The 13,182-nt window shown below is 33.2% G+C and overlaps 1 protein-coding gene across 1 annotated transcript in view; it reads right to left on the bottom strand.

Annotated features, from left to right (window-relative positions):
* LOC130891166 (ets DNA-binding protein pokkuri) overlaps positions 1 to 13,182 on the bottom strand; it is a 35,434-nt gene that overhangs the window by 7,708 nt on the left and 14,544 nt on the right. Inside the window, exons 2-3 of the mRNA XM_057795763.1 lie at positions 3,515 to 4,417; positions 2,073 to 2,322 (exon numbers count right to left, since the gene is read on the bottom strand). Of these exons, the coding sequence (XP_057651746.1) occupies positions 2,073 to 2,322; positions 3,515 to 4,409 (1,145 nt within the window). The 5' untranslated portion in view covers positions 4,410 to 4,417. The remainder of the gene's footprint in view (positions 1 to 2,072; positions 2,323 to 3,514; positions 4,418 to 13,182) is intronic.

The raw sequence follows: 13,182 nt of genomic DNA, 5'->3' as shown, positions 1-13,182 counted from the left end.
CGGCGGAAAATTTTAGGAAATTCACGAAACGTTACAAAGAAAGGGTTGAAAATAAACAAAACGAGTAAAAAATATTGAAAATGATATTTTTTTTTGATTTTGTATGACCAATATTTAATGGGGTGGACTTCCAATACATTAACACACATAACTGTTCAAATCAGTGGCAAAATTATCAACCAGCTCAAACATGTATATCTTAATAACCATAAATTGCGTTGTAGTGAGATTATTTCACACGAGTAGAGGCTGAGAACATCAGAAAAACCCTCAATTCCATGATTATCAGTAATTTTCTAAAATAATTCATCTAACTGTGTCTGGATAGCTGCCTGACAATAACTAGTCTGCTAAATATTTAACATCGAAACAATATAAAATAAAGATAAAGTTGAACAAATTTAAACCTAAATTTTATAAATGTAAGATGTTGGTTGAAATAATAGAAATAAAAGAAAACGAAATAGTCCGCAACTAGAAAATTAAAAAAAAAATGTCTTTGTCCTACATATATTTGAAAAACATTAAATTAAAATTATTTTATCATTGATGTCTTCAGTAGTCGATGAAGGAAAGGACTGTTTTGTATACATGCCGATCTGAAATCGATTAATCGAAGAATCGATGCCTCGGACCAAAATAATCAATATGTTGCATTGAATCGATATATCACGGTTGAAAATCGACATTCGGTTTTTTCTGTTTTTGGTAAAAACCATAAAATTATTTGCAATTAGCTGAACATACTCGAAATATTACGGTGTTGCCGATTAACGAGTTAAGTAAAACGAGATGGATGATTGGTTAGATTCCGTTTACTAAAAAAGCATCTCTCTACTTGTATTACAATTGCACAGGAAAGGGCTTAAGCGAATGATTTAAACATTATTCATCACAAACACCTAGTTTGATTTTTTACTGACAAGAACAAAAAAACTCTATCACCACGTTCACTAAATTGCCGTGGTATATATGAGTATCGTGGGATCATCTGTTCCTTTTGAGCGCCTTTTCAATTATCGGCAACATCGCAAGTTATGAGCAGACCTATATTACCTACTTTCTGACCTTTTAAATGTAACAAATACATTTAGAAAATAATTGTTTTCTTTTATACCTGCTCTGATATTTGATATTGTATTAAATAATTTTTACTATCGAATTTTCTGAACTAACAAATTCCTGATTTTACTGATAGAGATCCCAGAGATTGTTTATTATGGCATCTTCCTTGTTTACATTGTGAATACAAACAAAAAAATCAATTTTTTAGAAATCGATTTTTTGGAACTCGATTTTTTTATGAATCGATTCATCGATTTAGAAATTTTTTTTGGAAATCCATCCTCACTGTTCTGATTCAGATACTGCTATTGTAAACTAGAATCGAGTGGAGTACGGACAAGGTAATTTCTTTTGTATATTGGAAGTGGCTATGCAACAGAAGTGACTAGTGCGCTAATTAATCAACGAAATAGGAATATTATAATATGTAGAAAAAAGTAACAGATTTATTGATAGGTTACAGTAATAGATGCTGAAGTCAAGTTTAAGTTTTCAATACTTAAATTCTTTAATATGTGATGATAGTAATAGTTATAACGATGAAAACAACAATATGCTAAATGTAGAAAAAGATTATCAATGAACAGTTGAAAAATCGCGGAAAACTATCTGCTGGTCTATGTAAAGTATTATATTCCCGATTTTCAAAAAGATTTGAAAGTTCTAGAGACGGAAAAATAGTTGTTTTCTATGCAAACCATTACCAAAGGAAATAATGTGAATTACAGGTTTTTTAAATGAGTACTTTGTATCTCAATAAGAATTCTATTACATAAATTTTTTATTATAAAAGAGAATGACAAACCGCCCACAGCATTATTTCAAATTACTTCGGAAATACCCAAGGTGATCCGAACACAATTCAGAATAACTTTTTGGTTTGAGTTTAACATTTGATAATGATTAACAATTTAAAAGAAAACACTATAATTGGACAATTTTCGCTAATTCAGTTTACACGATTTAATTATTTAAATTATTAATTGAGCATTGAATGAAATACTTACTGGTAACAGTGCCTTTCACCCTGAACTTTCCGTAAAATATTTACTCTGTAGTAGTATCTTAAAGCTCTAGACATCTTATCATAATTCATAGAAAGGTGATTCTTTTGAATGCCCCATAACTTGGCGAGACCGGATGGATCAACTATTTTAAAAACTCCCGTATCCCGGTTTTTCCACGCAATGTAACTGGTGTATCTCTGACCAGGATCATTCAACAGTTGTTGCAGGAAATCCCACAATAATCTCCCATCTGAAAAACAAAATTAATATTTATAGACTGGTTTCATTATTTATAAAATTTGAGCATAACTCAACTTTTTAGATATTGAATCAATGTCTCATTTCATCGGGTTACAAATTTCAATACTATACGAAATGTGGATATTAAGTAACGAGACTAGCACTGCTACAGAAAAAGTACGCATGCGCCCAAAGTTTAGAGATTATCAGGTGTGTAGCCTGAAGCGTACTCTTTCGATTGCAATGTCTATCGTGTCTGTAGACAAACCAGTGTAGCCGTTTGTGTAGAGGCTGTTTTTTTTGTCGTAAAATTATTAACGTGAAAATAGAGCAACTAATTGTTGTGATATTTCACATGAAACTTGTAAAAACTGCAACTGAAACTCATAATTTATTAAACAAGTTTATGGCAATGAATATTTGTCGCGTTCACGTGTTTTTAAATGGTTTAAGCGATGAAGATAATGTGTGTGTGCGATACCGAATCCTCAATCTGCACTGTGTATCAAGAAATTTTTAGCCAAGTAGAAGATCCCAGTATTAGACCACCAACCTTTTTCGTCGGATCTTGCACCGGGCGACTTCTACTTTGTTCCTAAGGTCAAATCTGAATTAAAAATTTAAAAGCGCTTCCTGAAGGAACGTACTGAAAAAGACTGTACTATTTCGAACAATTTGAGATTCGCATGGAGCGATGTAGGGATAGAGATCAGAAATTTCTTTCTAATAAAAGGGTGTTCGCAGGTACGGGCCATGATCCTCACTATATTTCAGATAAAACCTTCATTAGGTTAATAAATCCAAATGCAAAAAATGATATTTTATTTTTTTCAATAAACGGCCATTGAGCCCCCTTTCGTTTTTGAGGGTACCTCATTTCTCCAAACCTTCCGAACTAAGTACACCTGTTTGCTCCCTTTGAAACAAGAGTTAAGAGCTGTAGATAAACTGTTATAGATCACTCAACCATTTGACAGACAACAAGGAATGTCCTTGAAATAATATTGTGATTGTAAACTTATATTAAGCAAATTATTGGACAAACTGTTATATAGACATTTACATTTTTTTATTCATTGCAGTTGGAATGACCAATTAATATTTTTAATGATTACAATTCCCGAAAATTTAGATTCTAAGGAAGATAGATATTAAAAGTAAAAATCCACTTAAGTCAACGCTTCATTAAAATGACTACTTACTTGTGTTGGGTTCTGAAGGATCGTTGGGAAAAAATTCTCTTCCGGTATTTTTGAAAGCTGCAGGACTTGAAATAGGTTCCTTTGGACTCCTGGGAGGAAAATATGGCATTTGACTCATGAACGAGTAAGTAGTAGGAGTGTTTGGAGGACTTCCACTGTATCCTTTCTTATCTACCGCGTCTTCGTCGGAATCTGAAGGATTCGAACCGCTACCGTTGCTACCATTTACGTTGAATATAGAATGATTAAAAACTTGATTATCCGCATGTTGGGGACTACTGGCTTGACTATCTACTGATGGAGCGGGACTTAAAGTTACTGAATTGCTTTGAGCCATGATATGAGCTGCTAAAGCAGCGTGAGATGAATGAACAGAATCGTTGTTTTGCGATAGAATGCTCCAATTTGGTGTCGGAGCATGGGAGTGTGGAGATAACGGGTAAGGATGTCTCGATGTTGGTGTAACGGGACTGCTTGGTAGCATTCTCTGTAAATTATTAGCTTCTCGAACAAGGATTTGAAGAACGTTGTGTAGAACATCACCGGAACCAGGAGCTCTTTCTGCTAGATCTGTTCTCGTTAAAAGGCACATAGCTTTCCCGTTCATTTGGAACATATCATGATCTATGGGTTGAATATCAAATTCTCGTTCGGCCCATTGAAGGAATGTGGTTACGTCTTCTCTATTCCATACTCTTGGATCTGAGGGCAGGGAGGCTGGTAACTGACTTTTGTAATCCAACAGTGGGGACGAAGGAGGGTTTTGATGTGACAGGGATGGAAAACCTAATGGATATCTCCAAAGAAGATCTGCGTTAAAAGGTAACGGTAACGGCAAACGTTCCATTGTAGAACTTGTAGGAATCGGTGGTAGATGTCCTGGTACTAATTTCATTATTTTTTCTGGAATAAAAAAAAACAGTTTGTTATGGTTGTTATTGGAGTGTACGTACAGAGAAATATTGAAATGAATAATAATAGTAATAATAACAGTAGCTTTTACCCGCGGTTTCGCTCGCATCGAATCCATTAAATAAGTATCAGAAATCATTATAATAGAAAAGAACGAACTCTGTAGCTATATTAGAACCTGAGATATAGATCTTTGAATATAGAAAAATTGCAAAAACCTACAAAAATCCATAACTCCACATTTAATGTCCGCGCCTAGCTCCTCTCTAACTCAACCGATTTAAGTGTTTAAAAACTCAAAAGAAAGAAGGTGTTTCGGCGAGTGTTCTTAAACCAAAACGAACTCTGTAGCTATATTAGAACCTGAGATATAGATCTTTGAATGTAGAAAAATTGCCAAAAACCTACAAAAATCCATAACTCCACATTGAAAGTCCGCGCCTAGCTCCTCTCCAACTCAACCGATTTAAGTGTTCAAAAACTCAAAAGAAAGAGGATGTTTCAGCGAGTGTTCTAAAACCAAAACTAAGTCTCTATCTTGAATAGAACCTGAGATATCGAGGATAGAACGTGTGTTTATGATACATGCATACTAAGATAATGAAATGTATACAGCATCGAGAGGATGTTGAGAAATGAACGGTGCATTATCTGGTAGAAACCAGATGTCTCTATTCGGGATATTAGTGTTCACAGGATTTGAAAATCATTAGCCAACTGTGGTAATAATTCTTCTTTCAAGAATATTCAAGTATCGAACTCAATCTAAAATACTTTTTCGTACTTCGTGGAATGAATCGCTTAAAGAGAAGAATGTCTAATTATTGCATTATTCCAGTTGTCCTGTAGTAGTCTGGGTAGTTAATAGCGTCATACTAAAGACTGCAACACAATATACTGGACATCCTTAACCGTGAGATTGACCTCTTCTACTCACCAATTTTCCCGTTTGTTACCATCGATCACGATGAATTGATAGATTTTTTATGCAATGTATGATCATCTATCTTCAATTAAAGGATCCGACCTAGTTATCCACTTTCTCCACTATGTGTCTGATGTGTTCAGAGGAAATTAGTTTCTTTGCTAGTATTACCCCCAGGTATTTTATTTTGGGTTTGAGCAATTTTCAAGCCGTTTGAGCGCGTCCATTCAACTGCTAATGCAGCCGCTTTTTTTGCTCTGTTTTTTACTTCGTTAATGTGGTTTCCTTCCATCCAGTGCACTAGGTCGTCGACGTATGCAATGGTAGTTACTTTGGGTTCATATTTCAATTCCAATATCCCATAGTACATGGCGTTCCAAAGAACTGGTCCAAGTACCGAGCCCTGTGGCACTCCCATCGTACATCTATTGGTAATACATCCAGCTACTACCTCCTATCACTTAGGTATCGTTGCTCTATTTTAATGAGATACTGGCTTATTTTTGTGTTTGCTATTTTGTTTCTTGTCTTGTAGCTTCTCAATTGCCGATGTTGTCGAGTGTCCGATTCTTAAGCCGAGTTGTTGGGGATAGGAACGATTTTTTCCCCAATTCTTGAGTTAGTATTGTTTGCTAACATGCTTTCCATCAGCTGTCCGTAAGAGTTTATGAGGCATATCGGCCTGTAGTTGGCGGTATTATTTGGGTCTTTTCCCTCTTTTGGAATGAATACCACTTTGGCTTTTCTCCATTCCGCTGGGAATATTTGATCTTCCAGAAGGCTGTGAAATAGTAGTAGTCGAAAAAATGCATACTTTACCACCTACAAATTGAACAACTGGCTCATTACTACGCAAGGCTGCAAGCCGTCTACTCCATTCATTCACCAATTATATTTCTTTTGGTTTTATTTTAATAAAATATACAATTTTCCATTAGGTCACTTTTCAACAGGTGATGGGAAATGCGGTAATTTCGCTCAAAAATAAGATTCCGCAAATAATAAAAAACGGAAAAAGATGAAGCAGCATCGAGTATTCGAAAACATTTTCGTCTGTCAACTATTCTCAACACATGGTGTTTTGAATAAATCTTACTTTCCATTAATTTTGTTGACTCCTGTATATAACAAAAAACGAAGTTACAGCGGACGGCATCTGCACTCTTGTCCGTGTATGATTAAAACATGTCTTATGGTTAATAAAGTATGAGATGCATACGAACTGATTTTTTGTTATTTTTTCATGTTTATGAAGAAACACGCGAGCTGATGAATTGAGATAAAAATATCTGAAAAATCTCGTTAAGGATTTATCCTTGAAGACAGACATATTCGTATAATACGCCGAAAAAGTACAGCGTAATCACGCATAAAAACAAATATTAAATATCAGAAATCAATGTGTGATGTAAGTCGGGTCATCATAGCGATAGAACTTCTATTAATTCCAAGAACAAATAAATCATTTCTCGTCCATACCGGAAAAAAGTATATGCAAACGAGTTTAAAAACATTTACTTCACCTTGAAATAACTTCCGTGAGTGTCAAACCTACGTAAACGTCGAGCTGGTGATTATCGTATTTTTTTATAATTTGCACTGCATCATTGCTTCACTTCCTACTATGTTCGCAAACGATTTCTTCATGTCATACTTATTTTAAATACGCGGCTTGCTATAGCAGTTACGCAACTTTTGTCTTGTCTTTAATCATATCAGAGAATGTTTTATACATACCAGGTGAATTTTAAATTAAATAATATCAGAGGTTTCAACGTCATCAAAATGTTATTGTAAACATAAAAGGCTTTCGAATTTGAAACAAGCTTTTGTCAACATGATAAATTATTTTCTCGAAGTCACAGCTAGTCATTGTCACTTCATATTTATGATAATCGAACAAAGAACAGGAAAAAAATCCACATTCACCTTTAATTGAATCGCTAAACAAGTTAAAGAAATAGTTCAGTACAGATTTGGACAATAAACTTCGAATAAGATAAGATAAAATTATTATAGTTAGAGTTTGAATTAATTTTAACTAAAGCAAAAGCGATATAAATAAATATAGGGCGGACCATAAATTTTTGCACTTTTGAAATTGCCATAAAAAAAAAAGAAAACACATTATATCCATCTAGTTTCTGCCATTTCACCGCTGGCAAGCCTGAAACCTGGCGCTTAGGTTTTAAAAAACTCTTCGACACATAATATATGTCATGTTTTTCGTCTTGAATTTGAGTATTGCTTTAAGTTGATTCATAAAGGCTTGATTTTTAAGAAAACCACATAAAAAGGAATCAGAAACCATGGAATATCTCCTCGGCGCGAGATCATTTATTTAACGATAGGTAAACTCTCGTTGGAATTGAAATTAGAATCATCATCGTTGCCATCTTCACCAAGAAGGCATGTAATAGAATCTCTGGCCTCAGTTTTACACACAAATTATAGACAAATTCAAAATTTTGCATACTGGTCAAAAACAGATAACAAAACAATAATTTTCGTATCAATATCTTTGACAGGATTAAAATACGGTGAGGTCCTTAGCCGGTATATAGGAGAATTTGATTACTGGCAGCGTGCTATAGAACTGTGAAGCAGTAGATATTAGAATGCGACATATCAGTATTTAAAAAATAAATTACAGTTAAAAAATTTACACCCCTTGAACACACTGATTACACTACCAATCCACCAACAATCCACAATTATACTAACTGTAAAGCGTTTCGATAAACAAGTTAGTGTCTTCGGAGAGTTAAACTTAACCTCACTTAACTCACTTATACTAAATTTCATCATCAATGAACCTCTTTTCCTACTGGAAAACCAGTAGGAAAAATATAGTGATTAGGAATAGTAATATGCTAGAAGTTGATATATTTAGGGAAAATTACTCCACATATAGGTACACCACGAGTCTTTCCATTGTATTCAACCTAAAATGGCCAGTCTCCATTTCCTGGTACATCATTAGATTAATTTTCCACTTAACATTGAAAGATAAATCAAGGAAAGGAGCTTTTTTCAAAATCAAAACGAAAAATTTGCTCTAGTACCTGTTTATACAAAAGGATTATAAAATATATTTAACGTCGTAGGTTTGAAATTGGTTTATACATCCAACAATATTTTAAAATAAGTGTATTCTAAGGATAAAGTACTAGATTTGGCAAAGAAATAGCTGTAATGATTGTGACAAGAAGTATGTTGGGCAAACTAAGAGATCTGTTTATATGCGGCTTAATGAGCACCCAGCTCATTTAAAATATGATCGGAGAGAGAACGTTTCAAGGAATAAATATAAATTAATATAATATAAATGTAAACTAAATAAAATTTGAGACTATACAGAGTGATAAATGTAAGAATAGTTTGAGTATTACCTAACTTAAGCTGAAGTAAACGTTACCTAAACGAATTCGAACAAACCTAATTCGAAAGCGAACGAAAGTTGAATAAATAAAAACGTGAACCGAATTATATTTGACTTTTAGTCCAAAATTTTTAATGAGAATGGCAAAACTGATACTGCAATAAATGTGTACCCTAGTCATAAGGAAATAAGAAATACCTAATTTTAAATGTGACATTATGAAAATAGAAGAAAATATCTGGATCAATATAAAATTTCCTTAAATAATATATAAATAAGGAGCAGGGAGTAGTGGTGGACAAGGTTTGGTATGTATGACGTCAGAAGTTAGTAATAATGGATTTGAGAGAAAATTGGAATTACATATCAAAAGTGTGGGAGCTTAAATTCTATATAAATTTTATCTCTTTAAGAAAAATATATGGTGTTGTACAATATCTTATCGTTAAGTGCCCACACTTTTAGTATTGTTAAAATAATTTTTTTTCAATTCTATTATGTGTTTTCTAAAAATGAATCCTTTAAAAAGTATACTAAAATCAAGTTAAATTTACTAACCAGCCTTTAGTACGGTGATTTTACTCCTTGTATTATTAGAAGAAAATAATTCGCTGAATGAAAATTTTGGTATCTTATTTGTTTCATAATTCAATATTTAATACTTTAATTCAGGACATGACAACTAGCTGTGATAAAACTTATTTTTTTCATGGATGAATCAACTTAATTTATAGTACAACAAAACTTATAGCAGCTATTGGATTACTTGTATCGCAAAATTGCATATATTTTCCAGCTCTTGAAGAAGATACACCCTAAATGTTTCTCTGTTCAAAAACCTCTCAATCTAGACACAGCATGATTTTGAGCCTTGACAAATGTTGATCTTCATGCAGAGATCAGGAAACGTCGAATTCATAATCTTCAACTAGAACATATTCCAAGCCACTTTTGAACCGTGTTATTGAAATTTGTGGAAGATCTTTCTAACCGTGCTTTAAATAAAGTACACAAAACTTTTCTTCTTCTTCTTCCTGCTGTGTATAGGCATCATTGCCTATTTTTCTTCACGTCATTGCCTCTGCTCAGTCACCTGGGAGGTTGTCACTCCATCTTTTCCTAGGTCTTCCAAGGCTTCTTTGTCCTGCTGGTGATTTGTCCCTTGATATTTTCACAATTCGTTCTTCCGCCATGCGGTCAATGTGCTCATTCCATTTTATCTTTCTATCCAGTACCCAGTCATTGATATTATCTATTCCGCATGTTCGTCTTATGTTTTCACTCCTTTCTCTATCCATTATTGTTCTTCCCGCTATTCTTCGAACTATTTTCATTTCTGTAGTCTCCAATATCCGTTACGTTTTAGAGGTCTCAGGTCGGGTCTCTGCTGCATAGGATAATATAGGTCTGACAAAACTTTTATTCTATTTTAAAGTAACTTTCTCAACAACTGTTTAGAATAAACTAATTTTGTTTCAATTTGATATTAAAACATAAATTCTACAGAGTGTTGATGTTGGGTTAGGTTATTAGTTTGGTAAATCAATAGTGACCGCCCAGACTAGGCTGTTTATAATAACTGAGTCAAAATGAGAGCTGACCTACCAATATTAGCTTTTACTATCGCATGGAAGCATGTCTAGACTTTCAACATCTGCTACATCAATTCACCCATCGATACATACATTTTTCTCAAGCTTCTCAATGATTCGACACACGACGTACCTTAGTATTTGAAACAAAATTGGGTAGACCTGGAGCTAAGGGTTTGCAAAAAAAACCTTTTATTGGCAAAAATATGGCTAACGTAAAACCAATTCACATGTTTCAACGTTTTTTTCTAGGCAATAATTTCATTCTGCACTTGTACAAATATTGTAATAGGAAAATTGAATGTTTAATTTTGTTTAATTCAACAAAAAAAGTTTTAATCCTGTAAGTCATACAAAACAGTTACTCCTTTTTCAATTTTATGTATTTCATCATTTTTATCAGATGTAAGAGTATACAACAAAATTTATGACGTAAAAGATGGCTTACAACATTATGAATATTTACTCAAGATATAAAACACCGATTTATGACTTCCATTTATGACGTACAGGAAGAGCAACTCGATAAAAATATTTTTATTAATATCAGTTGTTTTAATAATAAACTAAATTTTATTTTTCACAGCCTTTCACAACCTAACCTAACCAATAGGATAATCATTTAGTATACTGTAATTTTTTTCTTATTTATTTAAACAGTTATTAGGGTTGGGGTAAATTTATAAACACGTTGTTTTTGACTCTTAATTTATTCATACATTCACACTAAATTAGCTACTATTCACTAGACAATGCAATAAGACTTATTACTAAACACTAATCTCCTTGTTTATTCCGAAGTGTTCTGCAATCCTCTGTAAGGTAACTTTATTTTTCCTGCCTACCTGGTGTAATTATTGTTGGCAAACGAATTCGGAGCTTAAAGCTCTAATGACTGCTTGGCTATCGGACGAGGATGATTATCCTGTTGGCGATAGTTCCTTTCTAAATTAACTGGACACATTTTTCCATTGCATAGATTTCTGCTTGAAAAATATTTCGTGTATTGCCCAGGCTTTTAGAGTGTTTGGTTCTGGGCCCGTACACAAATATTCTATTCTGTCTGCTGTTTTAGATCCGTCCGTATACCATTCAATGGCATTTTTTTTGTATGGTGTTATGATCCCAATTATTTTCTACAGATTAGTATTAAGGTGAATTGTTTCTCAAAGCGGCATGTCCCAGATTTGGTCATTATTTACGAACGGTTTTTCTCTAAACATTCTAAGTGATGTTTTCTCTGCCACGCTCTACATTATTAGGTGGAGAGGTAGAAGATTTAGACTCACTTCTAGTGCAGCTGATGGGCATGAATTCATGGCACCTGTTGCATATAAGCAAGCCAGTCTTTTATACCTTTGCGAGATTGTTCCTCGTGATATTCAGACTAGTTCTACTACCCCGAACCATTGAAAGTTTGTGGGATATAATGATAGAAATGTAAGTAAATTGTGTAAGTTCTTTAACGGAAGAAGAACGAATGTTTCTGTTGAAGAGCGATCTAGATGGTCTAGCAACACAACATAAAATCCCTTTTTCCAATTTTTAAGGATTTTCTGGAAGGAAAGCGATTGGAAAATGGGAAGTGTTTGGTTTAACGGTTAGGCGGCAGGGCATAACCAAAGGCCAATATTTTGAATGTTAATTGTTGAAAAGTGAAAAAATATTCATCTTTTTTTATTTTTCAATTTAATTTTGGCACATATCAAATTTTCATTTTGTTTTTATTCCTCTTATTGACGTATGTAAAATCCCGATTATTGACAAATGGAAACACCTATACTCTACTAGTGAATAATGGTTCATTATAGCTCTTCATATTTAAAAGATTTTTTCTGTTTACGTACCAATATATCTGTAGTATTCAGAATGTTCCACAACGTTCTTTTTGTCGTAAAATTCTACAAATAATGGACAATGACATTCTGCTACCTGGCACGTTGCTGGCACTTGAATTAGAATGTGCTTATGTACTGATAATGTAGCTAATTTCATTTCTAGTTTGTTTACTTCAAATTTATTAGTCTTAGTTATAATATTATAATATTCTACTCTTGTATAATAATTAATATCAACTCATAATTCACAGAATTCATTTTCGTGAATGATTACTACTTATATGCTCGTTGAATATACTATGTTCCATTAAAAACATGAGTTTATGAATAATTTTCATTAGTAACGTAATTTCCAACAAATTTCATAGTATAAACAAAACCTCCATAAGTTTGGACTGTTTTTTTTTGCGTAAAATTTTCGCTTACCATTCGAACGTATACTATATGTATTAATATTATAAAGCATATTCTTATTTATGGCTGATCACAGCATTTTTTTTAATTGCTGTATATTCAACTTCTAATCTATCCAATAACAACTAGTTTTTTTCCATGTCTGCATACCTGGTACATTGATCTTCTAGGAAGTGATGTATTGAAATTGCAGTCGCTGCGTAACTGGAGATGGTTATTGTCATAAACCTATTTTGATCATGTTACTAGTCTGTTAATATATTTCAACTGTTGCCACGTTTATAGTTATTGAATGCAAGTTAGCAGTTACAGAGAAATAAATAAAATTACATCTGATAACTAAAAATTGCGCTTTTGCCTAAATTTAAACCAATAGGACGGACAATCAGCCTCAAAGTCAGTTGATAAATATTTCAAAAATTCAAGTGAAAATGAACAGTTCATGTTCGAAGGAATAAGATGTGAGGGTGGATATAATTAGGGATATGTTGTGAATACAATGTCAAATACAAATTTTTGTAATATACAGGATGTTTCTAGCGTCAAAATTGAGCCATATAAAATTATGATGAGTTTGTCTAGAACAATATTTCCTCAGCCAATTC

The sequence above is a fragment of the Diorhabda carinulata genome, chromosome 3, assembly GCF_026250575.1.
Source record: "Diorhabda carinulata isolate Delta chromosome 3, icDioCari1.1, whole genome shotgun sequence".
Taxonomy (NCBI): Eukaryota; Metazoa; Arthropoda; class Insecta; order Coleoptera; family Chrysomelidae; genus Diorhabda; species Diorhabda carinulata.
Note: the sequence above shows the minus strand (reverse complement) of the source record. Positions and strands in the feature narration are given on the sequence as shown.